Source organism: Cupressus sempervirens, chromosome 6 (genome assembly GCF_028749045.1).
Source record: "Cupressus sempervirens isolate cs-2001-9-10 chromosome 6, ASM2874904v1, whole genome shotgun sequence".
In the NCBI taxonomy this organism is placed as follows: domain Eukaryota; kingdom Viridiplantae; phylum Streptophyta; class Pinopsida; order Cupressales; family Cupressaceae; genus Cupressus; species Cupressus sempervirens.
Genome location: NC_143123.1, coordinates 191,355,726 through 191,373,362, shown reverse-complemented (window position 1 = coordinate 191,373,362; position 17,637 = coordinate 191,355,726). Strand labels below are relative to the sequence as shown.

The 17,637-nt window shown below is 32.4% G+C and overlaps 1 protein-coding gene across 1 annotated transcript; it reads right to left on the bottom strand.

Moving 5' to 3' along the window:
* Positions 1-3,002: 3,002 nt before the first annotated feature.
* LOC149551898 (transcription factor NAI1-like) lies at positions 3,003-8,001 on the bottom strand. The gene is made up of 5 exons (XM_089789748.1): positions 7,916-8,001; positions 7,234-7,306; positions 5,795-6,472; positions 4,386-4,784; positions 3,003-3,553 (listed from the first exon to the last, which is right to left on the bottom strand). The coding sequence occupies exons 2-5, from the start codon at positions 7,267-7,269 to the stop codon at positions 3,479-3,481; spliced, it is 1,188 nt and encodes a 395-aa protein (XP_089645874.1). The 5' UTR covers positions 7,270-7,306; positions 7,916-8,001; the 3' UTR covers positions 3,003-3,478.
* Positions 8,002-17,637: the final 9,636 nt, after the last annotated feature.

The following is a 17,637-nucleotide window of genomic DNA, read 5'->3' as shown; positions in this document are numbered from 1 at the left end:
TTGGTTAGTGATTAAGCAATTTGTGCACCACAATTGGGACATTTCATTAGGACTGCTCATTAACCACAAGTATTATTGTTTTTTGAGTGAGCAACTACAAGTGTAGGATCATAGTGGGTTGTGGGAAAAAATGTTTTGAAATGAAACTTTTGGACCACCTTGTGCTCCACAATCCATAGAGAGAGATCCATAAATACATATAAGCTAAAACCATAGTTTTAAGCTCTTTAATCATCTACAAAGGTACACCAAAAAAATTGGCAAAAATTGACTTATGGTTTAGGAGGTTTAGGTGCACAAAGTTATATTGGATGGCTGCTAAGGTTTTTCCCCTAGAGTAGAAAGGGGAAAAAAAGTGATTATTACCTTTTGATATAATGCTTGAGTCTGTTTACTTCTGATTGAAATGACTAAGAATTATCTTTGTAATCTTGTTCATTGTATACATGAATTATTAGGATGTTGGTGAAATTAGATCTATAATATTTTCTTGATGATAATTCATATAGGAGAAGAGACACAATAACCGATAGGGGGTCCAATAACTATGATAAAGTTTTGTGATAGATACCTCGCAATAGCCAATCACACATGTACTAAGAGTCGATCATTTTTTATCTTTTTTGGTTGGTGATTAACCAATTTGTGCATTAGATTATCGAGATATTTCATAAAGACTATTGAACATTTAACCATAAGTACTAGTGTGTTTTGGTGAGCAACTATTGGGGGTGAAAGTAATAGGTATTGGGAAAGTGTTTTAAAATGGCACTTTTTGACCACTTTGTACTCCACAACCTATACAAAGATATTTGTAAATGCCCAAATGCCGAAACTTTAACTTTAAGCTCTTGAGTCGCCTACGAAGGTATAACAAAAAAAAGCAATATAATTTGACTTACATTTTAGGAGATCTTGGTGCACCAAGTTAACCTAGGTGACTACTAGGGCTTTCCCCTAGTTTAATTTTGATATTTAGATATACTTCAAAGAGTCAATCAAGACTTTATCATTGCTATAAATGTCATTTTTCATTGTATTTAAGTTGTGATAATGGCAATCAAAGTTGTATATATTATTAAATTCATTTTATTTATAATCTATACATTACATGTAATTTCTTCTAAAAACAATAGAAGAAAATATATATATCTGTGACAATCAAAATTCCATTTACTATTAAATAAATATTACTACCATCTATAATTTCTCTCTACTACCTATCTATATACATGCACATGCACATGCGCATGCGTATGTACACATACTCATACCCATACACATATAGACTCGTAGAGACACACACACACATGCATATACATACATGTACATGTACACATACACATACAGGCACACACATATACATGTACATGTACACGCACATGTATGTATTTAATAGACTTTAAAAGTTTAAAAATAGTGTGCAATTTAATCTTATCTAATAGAAATAGGTGATTGGCTTAAGTCAGAAATTTGTGTATCTTCAAGGAGGAATATATGTTCTTTAGAGTAGAATTTTTGGTTTTATTTGTTCTATAATTAATATTAGATTAAATCAATAATATTTGAACCATCCTCTTTAAAAGGATTTATCCAATTAGTTATTGATGTAATCTTTAAAATAAATCCAACACAAAGTAAATGACTTTTGAATTTAAGAAAATAATGTACCTATTATTCTTTTAAATAAAGTAGACAATGAGACAAAATTGAAAGCATTGAATGTCATAGTACAATGAAAAATAAATTCTTTAATTAAATATTTAATCAAATTTAACATTCAATTATCTTATTGAAGAAATGCTAGATCTAAAATAGAATTAACTTCTAAATAAAGTTTGAACTATTATTATTAAAAAAAAAACTTAGAATTATCTTAATAAATATGAATAATATATAAGATTTTCTTATAAAATAATATAGAAATAAATCTTCTACTTCTTTGATTTAGAAAATCATACATATCATCTTTCACATAATCATATCTTGCCTTTTACAATTTATCTCAAATATCTAAATAGTACTGAATTCATTATGTATAATAAAAATTGGAATGTTTTGAGATTTATATTTTGGTTACTAAAAAGTTGTATGTGATGAATCTTGGGATTAAACAATTAAAATTGAAGTTTTCTCATACTTAATTGATGTATAATATGACCATTGTATGTTTGAGAAAGTTGTGATTATGGATAGACAAGTTAGGATCTCTTAATGGTTCTTTTTATCACGATTATAACTTTTGTGTGTTATGTGTCTTGTATTGTTTATTTCTTTTATAGAAAGATATGCTTTAGATATTTTGAATATAAGTTTAATTTCAGTACAATGTGCTTTTGATATCTTATAACTTTTTTTTCTATTTTTTTTTTTGCAATAGATTAGTTGAATTTTAAGGTAGAGATCTTTGCACAAATCAATTATATTTAAAAGTCAATTATCATTCAACTATTTTACAGTAGAAATTATTTCAAAGTTGTTTCCATCTAAACATATCTATCTCTATTTAGCTCCAAACTATTCTTATTAACACGCATTTTATACATGTCAACATTTGAAATTGTACAAATCTTTTGACAACTTCAATATCTTTAATTTTTCTTCTTATAAACTTCATTATCTCAAAATCAATACTAATAGTTAAAAAAGATCAATCAAATATGTTGATAGCTTTCAATAGCTTTGATTTCTTTTTCTTGTTAATTTCATTATTTTAAAATCAATATTAATATTTAAAAGAAAGTGCCAATCTCACACATATAAATGAAATGTAATTATAATTACTATTACACAAATTATTTCAAATAAGAAATTTAATTAAATAAATTAACTGTCAAGAAGACTCTATACCTAGCAAAATGTAATGTAATTCCACATGTTGATGAAAGATTAACATGGTTTGAGAGGAAAGGATTATTTCAATATTTAAGAACATGCTCATCGTTTTATATCCCATTCAATGTATATGATGTACCTGCTTGAATATAATTGTCAGTCACATAGAAACAGCTGGACAAAATGCTATGAAACAATTAAATAACAATAGTGGCAGCAACATGCTAAGCATTTAATAGCAGCAGAGTCATTATAAAAGCCAAAGAAGCACAATATTCAGCGTGACCATGATCCAACACAGATGATCTCACCCCACCAGATTAGTAGTGTGGTTCCATTTCAAGCCACGTTAAATGGAAAGAAAAAGGATAATTATCCTCAAAAAGAAAAGAGAGCCCATAAAGCCAACAGCATTAACAAAAACGAAGCGGGGTAGAACAAGATCATGAATGCCTTGGAAAAAAAATCCCTCTGAAACAAAATGCTGCTGCAGGCAATTTTGTACATGACTGGCATGGATCAGATCACAAGATTTCAAGTTAAACGTGCACAAGAAAGTTATTTGTGCAGTCCTATCTGCACACATTAGAAAATATAGATTTTTATTGTTGCTTCTTTTAATGACCGCATCGCAGTTACATTTTTAAGTCATGTTACTGAAGAGAGCCTTTAAAGCCTTCACTATTTCAGTCACGGTTAAATCACAGGACTCTTCCATCTGCCATCAAAGAGAACGAATTGGGTCAGTTGATTTAATGGAGAAAGGAAATACCCAATTGAGATTTCTTTGGTTAAAGGAAGATTGAAAATTTATAGTAAAATTAAATAGTGAGAAGTGTAATTTTTTAAAAAAAAATTAAATGGTGTAGAAATTTTCTCATTAAAAATACTTTCAATTGATAAGTAGGAGATATTTTTTATTACAAGTTAAATTGTGATAGTGCTATCAGTATTTAATGTGTAGTTTTTGAGTTAAATTTATAGACCTATGTTTTGTGAGCAGTGGTTCACATGAATCCATCTCTCATGACAATAAGTGAAACACTTAGTACTCATTGGATCTAGGCAGACTTGAAGTACTCCCATGGGTGACGGGGAAGTCCCAGTGCTTCACCTCTGTGAGCATCACCTAGATTCAATGAGTACTAAGTGTTCCATTTATTATCATGAAAGATGAATTCCTGTGAACCACTATTCATGAAACATAAATCAATGAGTTTGACTAAAAAACTATTCAGTTAGATCCTGATAACAATATCACAAGACTTTCCATAATCTATTATCAAAATACTTATAAAAAACCTTAATCTATTATCAAGAAAATATCTCCATGTCATACTGAATGTTATCAGAGAGAAACGTTGATTTGAAAAAATCTTTAAACAATCTAGTTTAGAAACACTTGCACTACTCACCATAAATTATAGAACAATAATATTATTTAAAAAACTATATAATAAAAAAGAATCTATTGAAAACTGATTGAAACATTTCAGAGGCAATCATGTGATCACAATTGCATTGAAAACTTAATGTTTTTGTCATGTTACCTGGACAGTGAAAGTTAAGTCGAGGGTTGTCTCTGTGAAGGAAAGAATACTGGCATTCATGACAGTGAGGTCAAGCCTTTCAAGCTCTGCAAGGGATTTTACCAGCAGCCCCTTCCTCTTCTCGCAATGGATTCGAATAAGAATGTTTTTGTTCACTTGTCGAGCCTCTATTTCTGGTATCAGCACTCCTTCTGTGCCATCTTCCACAGCTGAGGAAGAATTAGAAGATGAAGTTGAAGAAAGTTTGTCATCCTCAGGATTCGAAACCAGCTCCACCTTCTTCACATACACCACTGATTGCACTGTTTTCTTGGGACCCTGTTCCTCCATTACTTTCACCTTCTCCTGCAACTGCTTCACATACTTTATTGCATCGCCAAGAACAGAGGCCTTATCCATCTGTCATAGAACCAAAATTATGAACCACCCAGAAAACTATTATTCTAAACAAATATATATTTTTTTTAACACAAATAAATTGTTCTTTTGATTGAAGAAATCACATGAAATTCTTAATCAAACTAGTGGATTACAGTTCATCAAACGATCAAGAATCAGATTAAATATCAATGGATGAATTACAATTGGCTTATTATATCACAATTTTTTAAAAATTTATCAAAACTTACATTATTGAAATAAAGTCAATTTTATTGACGTGCTTTTGTGTGTTAGGATCATATTCAATAATCCATCATTAGAAATATAATTCCAAATATTAATTATTGAAAAAAAACACATAATCTTATCTAAAAAATATGAGTACATTATGAACCAAAATTACGAACCACAGGAAAACTATAATCCTAAAGAAAATATTAAATCGTAACACAAATAAATCAATCTTGATTGAAGAAATCACACGAGCTGGTAAAAAACAGATAGCTGATTACAATTGATCAGATGATAAGAATCAGATTAACTAACAATGAATAAATTACAATTGCTTCATTATATAAATATCTTCAATATATTCACAAATTTTTATAAAAAACTTATCATGCAAATTTTACATTATTGAAACTAAGTTGAAATTAAATTTAGAATAAATAATTTTTTATAAAAAACTTATCATGCAAATTTTACATTATTGAAACTAAGTTGAAATTAAACTTAGAATAAATGATAGTAGACTTCAACAATCTATGATTTTATTGCCGTCCTTCTGAATAAGATTGTGTGTGAATTTTTAAAGTCAACATTTCGAATCGTATTCAATAGTCCATCATTGAAAATATGATCTGAAATATCAATTCCTAAAAACTAACACACGGTCTTATCTAAAAACGTAAAAACGTAGCTGTAAACTTAAAATTGCTATAAACATTCCCACACATATACCCACATAACTTTTACATCAAAGATTGCAACTTTGAATCGAAATGTATGGATGAGATTATTGGTGTTACCTTCTTGAGGCCAGGAACAATGGCAGAGAGAGCGATGAATCTCTGGCTAAGCTTCTCCCTCCTCTTCCTCTCGGCCATGATGTGGTCCTGAGTGTGACTGGCTAAAGGCTTTATCACATTGGAATGTGGCTTAATGTTTCCCTGATTCTGCCTAAACATCTTGGGTGGGGTGGATGGAGTGTTAGAAATGTTTGAGATGCAGCTCTCCACAGGGATCTCGCCGTTAATGGTGGGCGTGCTTGGAAACCCATTAGAGTTAGTGTAGTTATTGCTGTTATCAGTGTAGTTAGATTTGTCCTTGAGCTTCAACAAGCTTGTTATGTAATTCTCCAATGGAGAGTTGATCTGTTGGCAATTGGGTACGTACACAGAGGGAGATGTGGAAACCTTGCTTGAAAACTGTGGGTGAGTTGCATGCCCACGAGATGAACTCGAATCCCACTTCATTGTTTTCATCTGTTTCGATGGCCTTTCGTAACAAGATGCACTTTCACTGGGCCTTGCCCTTGCTCCTCCCTGGGAAACCTTTGTATTGTTGTTGGCATAGCAAATAGGTTCCAGATCCAATTTATTATTATTATTATTATTCTGGTACCCCATTAGAGCTGCAAGCTGCTCTGCAGTTGGCTCGTATACATTGCTGTTGGTCTGCATTACTTGCAATGGATCATCCATCGCCTATAACAAACAAGAAATCAAATCATTTCTCATTTCCACAGTTTTTGAATTGAGATAACTCGTTCACTTGAGTAAATGAATAGGAGTGATTAACTACAATTCATTTTCATTTAGAAACCATTTTTATTACATAGAAACCAATTCACCATGGATTCAATATATTCAATATAATTCTTTACTAGCAAACACATTATAAATCATTTATAGAAGACCAAGAATTACTACTTAGACCACTTTCATAGTAATAACCAAATCAGCACTATGACAATCAATACAATTTCTTTACGAGCAAACATATTAGAAATCATCTATGAAAGATCAAGGATCACTGTTTAGATCACTTTCATATTAGAAACCAATTCAATATGAGACCACGATAATATACACAATTTCTTTACAAGTAGACATATTAGAAATCATCTATGAAAGATTAAGAATCACTATTTAGAAAGAAACCACCTTCATTTTAGAAGAAAGTAAAGGCACAATTCAGTATTCTAATTTAGATGTCGTGATGAGAAATTGAACTTAGGTCTCTGCAATGAAAACCCATTGTTTCAACAAATATGCTCAATCCTCTAAAGCATTTTTATAATTTGATTCTTTTGTATAATAGATCACAGAATGTAACTTTGAATATGATTTAGTCTGAGACTAGATAATGCAGATTGTACTATCATTAGCCTGCAACAAACCAAATTTGGTTTCTAGATCTACTTGTAGGAGAGGTTTCTAGTTTAGTTTTAGGTAAGAATCTGTACCGGCTCTGACCACCATTGAGCGGATGACATTTCCATCTGCTGAGAATTCTTCTCAATGCTCAAGTCGGCCAAGCTGCAAAACAAATAACAATTATACTTCGCTCTTCATTTAATTTTTTTTAACAAGAAGAATAAAAGAATTGCTGTCCAGCTGCAAACTCAATGGCTGGTAGACTTTAAAACACATGTTTTAGATTTAGACCTTAATATGTATATTCACTGGCTTACATAACAGGATTGTTTGCAACGATGATAAGGTGTGCAATGTCAAGCGTTGACAAACATTATACCATCAATCTAGCTTCACCAAATTACAGAACGAAGGAAAAAAGCATAAAAATGTTCTTCCAATGCAGAAATCATGATTATGATATGAAATAAACTCTTCATAATTGAATGAAGAAACACAGCACGGTGATAAAGATTCTTATCATCAACAAAAGAAAAGAGAGAAGTTTTAGAGATTGTCAACTATTATTGATCTATTTCGCCACCTGAACTGAGAATCCTCAACACAAAATCGAAAACCAGCAAGTTAATATATATTGATTATGCCTTTAATTTCATGCAATCAACCAAGTTAAAAAAGCGCACTCCTCTCTCTATCTATCCCCCAACGAGAGAAACACACTGAGAATTGGGCCTATGCATGTTTTAGAAAGGAGACTAGGATTGTACTAACAAGAATTTCACCAAAATGGGAAAGGTGCCATCAACTCTTGAACCCCTGCACTTGAACAATCATCATCCACGCTGTATAAAAAGGCGCAAAGCAGCAATCTGAATAAGATGCATGCTACAAGGAGAAGACACCAAATTTAAAGTTAAAAAGGGCGAATAAATTCATAGAGAAAAACAAGGGTAGGAAAGGGAGCAAGCCTTCTATTGGTGCAGCGGACAACACAACCAAAACAAGTTGTTTAGACATGGAAACCCATTTGGACCACATAAAATATATTGATGGGGAAATTATTATCATGTGAAGGGGGTTTTAGACGTACTGTACATTCAAAAATGTGAACACGGTCGGCTTTGGGTCAGGCTGAAAGTGACGGCAGTAATCTCAAAATGTTTCCCTTGAGAAAAGTACGAGGGAATTGTAAAACAAGGGTTTAGGGTTTACCACCCTCTACGTGGGGTTCTTATCATCACATGTCGAATATGCATTTCTGCACTAGGGTTTTCCCTTGATAGGGACCCTTTCTGTCTAGGGTTTCAAACGTCGCCATTGCTACACCTGGCTATTGTACCTTTTTTATATTATTGCTCGTCTGCTTCTTCCATTAGAGGGCATCTCATAGCGAGGTTCATGAGGCACTTAATAGAAAGAATCTAAGAATGCCTGAATGATAAATTGAGTTAAACATACTGGGCTCTCACTAGAGTTTTCTAAGTTCACATGGGTGCAGTTCTGACGATTGAAGTAGTACATGATATGGTGTGTGTTTTAAGAAATCAGAAGGGGGAGATGAGTAGGTTGAAATAAAATGTTGGTTCCACTTTGTCTTTTATAATGTCTTGAGTGAGAAAGGAATCATGAATGAAGCAACATTGCAGATGAATGACTTCTATTTGTACCTAGATTGCCTTGAGAGATTTAGTTCTGTTTTGAACAATCAACAAAGGGACTATCTTCTCAAAGGGACTATTTAGAAGATGTTTGAGGAAAAATGAGGTAATTGTAGATGGATGACTTCTATTCATATATTATTTTCATAAATTTAAGTTTATTTTGAATAATCAACCAAATACTTATCTAAAGTCAATAATTTCACTTGAGAACAAAAGGTCTATTAAAAGTCAATAATTCCACTTAAGAACTATTAGCAAAAAGTATATTTCAATGATAAATGAAACATAACTTCAAATGGGAGAAGCTATTTCTGTCATTATGGCTATGTGCCACCCTTTATATGTTTCAAATTTTTTTTAACACTTAAAACTATAGGTGCCCTATGACTTTCAATATAACATCTTCACTCAAACCTAAGGTGACAATTGGTCTACAAGATTGACTCTAGAACTTACAATGATTAGTTTGACACCTCTCAACAATAGTCTATTTTAAGGAGATGTATATGATTGGTGATACAAATATTTTCCTTTAAAGACGCCGTTTGTGAAGAAAGAAGTTGCGAATGATGCAAAACTACAAATGAATAACTTCTATTTGTAGATTACCTTGATAAATTTAACACTACATAGAACAATCAACAAAATGTCTCTTTAGAAGCTAGCAATCCCACTTCAAATCATAAACTAGACATTTATTTAGAGGCAAATAATCTCACTTTAATCCATTAGCAAATTCTTTTGTTTAGAAGTCAATAATCCCACTCCAACGTATCAACATAAGATCTATTTTGATGATGTAAGTGAAATGATAAATTGATGAAGCTATTTCCACCACTGTGACTGATTTATTACCCAAGTTATATTTATAGGTTTCTTGTTAACACTAAATTTTGTAGATGTCACTTGACTTCCAAATTTGCATCTTAGCCTAAATCTAGGGTGGTAATCCCCAAGATCAACTACTAGCCTAGGTGCAATATTTGATTTGGCATCTCTCAAAGTTAACCTATTTTGAGTAGATGGAAATAAATTACTACTCCAAGTATTGTATTTAAGGACATCTTGGGTGAAAGAAAAATATGGTGAATGAACTAGAACCACGAATGGACAAGATTATCTATAGACTACCTTGAGATATTTTACCCAACTTTGAACAATCAACAAGAGATCTATTTCCTACTTTGAACCATAAAAAGATCTATTTGGATGATGGATGAAGTTATTTCCACCACTATGAGTGACGTACATCGCCCTTTGTATTTGTGGATTTCTCAATAGGCCCTTGGTTTATTGGTGAAGTTAAATGGTTCCAAATGAACTCAACATGGATCAAGTCATGTTGAGTGAAAGGCTTCAACATCATAAGGGACTAGGAAAAACTCCTAGAGGTACACTACTATGTTAGGAACCTCTTAGGATTAGTTGTCAATGAACTTCCAAATTAGCTTCTTCACTCAAACCTAGGATAACACTTGGTCCGTAAGATCAATTCCAATACGTATAGTAGTTAGTTCAACACCTCTCAACTCTAATCTATTTCAAGTACATGGAAACAAATCTCTATAAAAAATATTGTCATTAAAAATGAGTGGAAGAAAGGAGTCATGAATGAAGCTAAATTACAAACGAGCATGACTTCTATTTATTTATAAAATCCACAATAATTAACAAAATGTCTATTTAATTGTAAAAAGTTTCAGGAATGGCTTTTGCCTGCTTTCCTGCCCAAGTGTGTTTTCAAAATGCATTTGCATCTGTGACCATGGTGGAAGGCGCTTGCGATGGTTCTTTTGCATCTCCCCATTTTCCTTCCTATTCCAGAGTTCATCTAGTGGCTGCTAGAGATGCTCTCGTTCTCTTAGTTCCATCTGCAGGTGGGGCTTCTTCTGTGGGTGGGGGTATGGTTCAGTTTGCCCCTCATTCGACTTCTTCTGTGGGTGGGGGTAGGGTTCTGTTTGCCCCTCATTCGACTTTTGGATCTCCTGCTCCTGGCTCAAGATCTCTTGGTTCCAGGGGAAGGACTTTTGCTAACGTGTCTGCCTTTGAAGCCGGGTTACATGGTGCTTTCCCTCAAGCCATCTTATCTGGGCCCTTTCAAGTTTCACCTGTAAGTGCTTTAAAGCCTATTAGGGTTTCTCTTGATCCAAAATCAGTTGAAGACATTTTCCATATGATAGAAGAGCTTTCTTCTTTTGCTGCAATTTTTTGCTTCCATGGCTATTGACCCTCTCTTGTTGATCTACATGACTGGATCTCCAAGAACTAGATGCCACTGATAGATAATAATGTCCATATCTTCCTATGTGCAAAAGGCTTTTTTATAGCTAAGTTTCAAAGTACCAATGACAGGAAGATTATTTTCTATCACAATAATTTCTCTTGGCTGGGTAGATATCCACTTATGGCCAAACCGTGGCATATGGATTTTAATCCACTCTCGAAATCCTTTAATAAGTTCCCTATCTGGGTTCGGCTCCCTAATCTTCCCATACATCTTTGGCATGACTTAGTTTTTGAAACTATTGGGAATGCTATTGGGGATTTCTTATGCTAACACTTTAGATATTCTCCACTCAACCTGTGCATGCTTCCTTGTTGACTTGGATATTTCTAAGGGCCTTCCTGAGGTGATTTGTTTGGATTCCCTGAGGGGTTCTTGGACACAAATGTTGGATTTCGAGGGTATCCCTTTTCGTTGCAAGAAATGCCACTTGATGGGTCACATTGCTGCTCGTTGTGTTGCTGGGAAATCCAAATCTAGGTGATCACCTTCTTGGTGGTCATGGGCCTCCTCTGAGCACTACACAGTGAAACAATCCTTGGAAGCTCCTGTGGATTCTGAGGCTAAGTCTAGCGATCATTCTAAGCCGGTGGTTGAGGAGGTTGCTTTGGTGAATCATTCCTTGGATGCTCCTGTGGATTCTGTGGCTGAGGATGGCAATCATTCTGAGCTGCTGGTTAAGGATTTGGTCTCTTCCCATATTTTGGATGATCCTCCTAGGGGCTAGACGTTGTCTAATTCTCACACGGAGTTCGTTGCGGCTTTTTCATCCCTTGGGTTCCACGAGTCTTTATCCTCTGAGGCTTGGGTGGCTAAGGCAGTGAAGATTGAGGACGGTTGGATTGCGGTTAAAAGGAAGAAGGCTAAGCCTTCTACTCCCCCTTTAGATATGACCCTTCAATCGCGTAAGGGAAACTTCAAATCAAATAGAAAATCTTATGTTCCCTTATGCTGACTGATTTTTCTGTGTTGGTGAACTGGTTGCGTTACTGGTTTGTTGGATACTGGTTTGGGAGGCTTTTCAGGTTGTTGTCTTTCCAGGTGCCAGTGTTTTTATGGTTATTTTTTTTGGTCACATCTGTTGGTCACAGGTCCCTGTAAAACCTAGTTTAGTTGTTTAGCTGGTTTCAGGTCCTTTTAAAACGTAGTTGTGCTTAATGGTTTATCTTTCTTTTTGATGTAAAGGGTTTCGGGGCCCCTTCAAAATTTGCTTTTACCTTAATCTAAAACAAAATGTCTATTTAAAGTCAATAATTTCACTTGAGAACAAAAGGCATATTTAAAGTCAATAATTTTACTTAAGAACTATTAACAAAGGACATATTTCAATGATAAATGAAACATAACTTAAAATGGGCGAAGTCATTTTGTCATTACATGACTATGTGCACCCATGATATTTTTTATTTTTTTAACACTTTAATGTATCTGGTGCTCAATGACTTTCGATATAATATCATCACTAAAAACTAGGTTGGCAATTGGTCTCCAAGATTGACTACTAGAGTACAATGATTAGTTTGACACCTCTCAACTTTAGTCTATTTTAAGGAGATGGATACAAATTGGTGTTACAAATGTTGTCTTTAAAGACGTCCTCAGTGAAAGAAATAAGTTGTGAATGACACAAAACAACAAATAGATAACTTTTATTTGTAGATTACTTTGATAAATTTAACACTACTTAGAAGAATCAACAAAATGTCTCTTTAGAAGATGGCAATTCCACTTAAATAAGAATCTAGATATTTATTTAGATCAAATATTATCACTACAATCCATCGACAGTTTTTGAATTTAGAAGCCAATAATTCCACTTGAAAGAATCAACATAAGATCTATTTTGATGATGCATGAAGTGAAATGGTAAATTGATGAAGCTATTCCCACCATTGTGATTGATTTATTACCCTTCATATTTACAATTTTTTTGAAGACTAAAATTTGTACATGCCAATTAACTTCCAAATTAGCATCTTAGCTTAAATCTAGGGTGAAAATCCACAAGATCAACTCCTAGGGGTACAATATTTGATTTGGCACCTCTCAAAGTTAGCCTATTTTGAGTAGATGGAAAAAAATTACTACTCCAAGTATTATATTTTAAAACATCTTGGGTGAAGGAAAGAAGTTGTGAATGAACTAGAGCTACAATTGAACAACTTTATTTGTAGACTACCTTGAGATATTTAACTCAACTTAGAAAAAACAACAAAAGATCTATTGAGAATCCAATAATCCCACTTGCAAACATACAAAAAAGACCTATTTGGATGATCAATGATGCAAAATGAGAAATGGATGAAGTTATTTTCATGACCATTATGACTGTTGTACATCACCCTTTGTAGTTGTGGATTTGCCTATAGGCCTTTGGTCTATTGGTGAAGTTAGGCACCTCTCAACATTATTTGCCAATGAACTTCAAAATTAGCATCTTCATTCAAACCTAGGATGACACTTGGTCAATTTGATCAATTCCAATAGGCATAGTAGTTAGTTTGACACCTCTCAACTTTTGTATATTTCAAGTAGATAGAAACAAATCGCTATTCCAAATATTATCTTTGAAGATGACTGGAAAAGAAAAGTATTTAGAAATCAATAATCTCACTTCAAACTATGAACAAAAGATACAAAAATATCTATTTAGAAGTCAATAATCTCACTTCAAACCACCAACAAAAGATTTAGTTATAAGATGGAAGAAACAAAATGATACATGAATGAAGCCATTTCTACCAACTCATATGTTACCCTTAATATTTGTATATTTGCCATTAGCAATGAAATTTATAAGTGCCATAAACTTCCAAATTACCATCTTCACTCAAACCTAAAGTTACAGTTGGTCCACGTGATGAACTGCCTGAGGCACAGTAGTTAATCCCCAACTTCTCAACATTGTATAATTAACATCCGAATTAGTATTTCACTCATATCTTCCCTGACAGTTTGTCTATAAGATCAATTCCTAGAAATACAGTAATTAATCTGACACTCTCATTGAAATCAAGACTCTGATATCACACATAGATTTGTTTTGTTAAACTGTAGTTATAGGTGTCATAAAACTTCTACAAATAAAAAGATGGCCACTGGATTCCATCAAATCATACAAATTTGACAAAACAAAAAACATACTGCCCATCAATGAGACAAATTGCAGTGATTCACTTCCATACAAATTTCAATAAATGAGAAATAAATGCCCAGAAATGCATTACAAATATGTGGCTTGTACTCTTGCGGGAGTATAAAACACTTTAAACAAATGAGCGTAGCCAGACTGAGCACAATATAAAGATCGATGGAGAAAAGTGTATGATTGCCACTACAACAGACATCCCTGCCTTAATTATTGATCCCAACTGACATTTCACTATCACATCAAACTCTAACAAGTTTTGTGGCCTTCAAATCAAGCATGCAAGATATATTAGGTTGCTGAATGAGTGGATTATATCATCGGATTAAATTCTTAGAAAAACCGGGTTATGTTAAGACAGCATGAGTTCTTAAGAAAAGATGTTATGTTGAGACAGCATCAACAGCTCTACAGTCATGTCTATCACAACTTCTATTTAGTATCTAATGAGAGTTAATAGTTTATTGTTCATTTGGTTAAAATTAATGGGTAATTATATGCTCTTTGTTATGTCTTCCACTAAAGTTAAACTCTTAAGAAAAAATGATATAAGCTGGGATGAGGCTAAGCTAGGATGAGGCTAAGATCATTTTTAAAATGATTTTGGCAAGATATCTATAGTCTTTAGTTTTGAGTTCACGAGTTGCATGTGTTATATATATATTCCTTAATATTTGGTTCTCAACTAAATAGATAATGGTAAAGATTTGCTATGTTTGTTTGTGTGCGTATGTGCATGCATTTAATTTGAGTGTGGTTTTGTATGGTTGTTTTTGTATTGTGTTAATGTATTATATAATTGCAATGACATCCTACATGATCTCAAGAATTGCACTTGTTGAGAAAATGGATATAGACAATGTTGTGCTATAGGAAGTGGCTTAAGGAATTTTAGTGAAAAAGTTGAATGGTAAAACATCTTCAACATTAGAAAATTCACACAAAAGCTTTAAGAATGATCAAAGATAAGACACCTACAAAATGTGTAGATGTGTGAACCTACATGAAAGTGATGTGTACTTCTAGATCAAAGTATACTAATGTTTTAAAAAATAGCTTACACATGCCCATTACTACTTTTAGCTAAGCATTTCTTATTATGCATGTTTAATCATCTATGTGTCTTACTATGTGCATTGATCTAATTATTGAAGCAATTATTAAGCACTAAATGCAGCATTATGATTGTTGAGATATAAGAGAGGAAGATGTGTGAAGTGTTCATGAGAAGATGTAAGTTATAAATACAAATTTTAAAAATAGATTTTAGTTATTGATGTGACTATGGGAATGATGGTTTTCAAATGTAAGAGTGGAAGAGAATGAAAGGGAATACTATTTTTGGTTTAGAGGAGTTAAGTGTGACACAAGGAAAATGTTTATTGATAATTAATATCTCATAATGATGAAAAATAATCCTTTAACACACCAAAGACACATGACCATTTACACCATATGAGGGTTACTCTATCTAACATCACATGCAATATAGAAAAGAGAATAAATCATAAAATTGCGAGGAAATAACTTGCCTTGTATTTCTCAATGAAATATAAATTCATGTACATGTTCTTCTATTTCAATAAATAAAATGGACACATTCTTCTATTACACAATATTAGCCACTTGGATTTATAAAATAAGTAATTGAGCTACAATATATTCTTCTACACTTTTTATTACCTCACTTTATATATGTTCAAACAAGAACTTTTATTGAGTAACTGGAAGTCCAAGTCTCCAATTTATAGAATCCTTACATTCCTCTAAATGAAGAACACATGGATATCATTACAAAACACATAGCCTATAGATAATGAACTTTAAATCCCCCTAGGACGATACCTAGATATATATCTTTTCAATTTTCCCAAGTGGGTTCTTAAAAAGACATCTTTTCCTATTTTTATGTAACCATTCAATAAATGTGAGTACAAGAATCTTCCCCTTCATTGACCCCATAGAAAGAAGGATATTTTTGAATTTTAGTATTACACCTATGGCATAAAAAAATGTCCTTTCTTGAAAGTTACAATTTCCATTGAACATAGGCAATAAATATTAAATAATTTGCACATGCTATCGACTTTGAAACTTTCCTAGGTATATAGAGACCTATATATGCTTGTGTTTATTTTTATCCACCTTATCATAATAGAAAATAAAAATAACTATTTTTTTTGGGCAATATCTTGAATGCTTGCAGATACAGATGCTCTTGCATTACATAGGAGTTATAAATTAAGTTTTTATCATATTTATTTAGAAAATATGTTAGAGTCAATGCTAGTACAATAAGTGGAAAAAGTGCCCAAAAAAGTTATGATTGGCCATGTTTCATCTCTATTTTAATATTTCCATCTCTTAGATTCATGTACAAATAAATTTTAATAATTTTTTTTATCTTGTCATCTTTTAAATTTGATATCAGTAAGATGAATTTACATTCTTCATAGAAAATAAGATGATGAATCATGAAATGTGGTCTGAATTCACTTCATATTTTTCTCTTAAAAAATAACTATAATATCATTAATTATCTACATTATGAAGACTCATTATGTAATTACACACTTGGTGATTAAGAATCACTTTATACTGAAATATAAATTCAACAACTAAAATTTTAGAAAAATGACCTAGTTACTCTCAATTTTGTGGGATACTTAGGAAATAAGGCTAATCATGCAAGTTTTTGTTCTATCTAACAAGATAGGCAATAAATTTTTACTAGATGATTGCAAACTAAGGCCTTTTAATCCATGTTGGGTCACAAAAATGATTACATATTCGAATACTAAAGATGTATTGAGGCATCCATCCTTCAGGTAGGAACATAACAAATATTTTGTAGTCTTCATTCTGTTGAATAGTTTGAATTTAATCCTTTAAAATATCAAATGGAATTCAAACAATATTATTTTAACTATATTAAAAACATGTTTTTAGTTTTCAGTCATAGTGATTTCTTGATTGTTAAACTTCACAATCTTTTCTCTTAAAAAATCTACCACTCACCCAAGAATGACTTTGGTAGCCTCCTTCATCAACCCAAAATTCCTACATCTATAAGTGATATTTAATAAAAGTGTGTGTACATACATATATTTATATGGATATGTGTATATAAAAACATACATGCATGTAATCATACATAAGGCTGAATGATTGTTCCATGGTTATTACTCAATAAGAAAGACAATGTAAGGAGGTACTTTTTGTATTCTAAGTCAATTTTGACCCAAAAGTTTCTATGATTATTTCAAAAAATTACAATCATTCATATTTAGTTTTGGTTAAAAGTTTAGGTCTTTTAAGTTGGATTGTCTAGATGGGGTACTACCTTATTCACCCCAAGATTGGTTCTAGTATTTGATAGGTAATTATATGACATGTATTA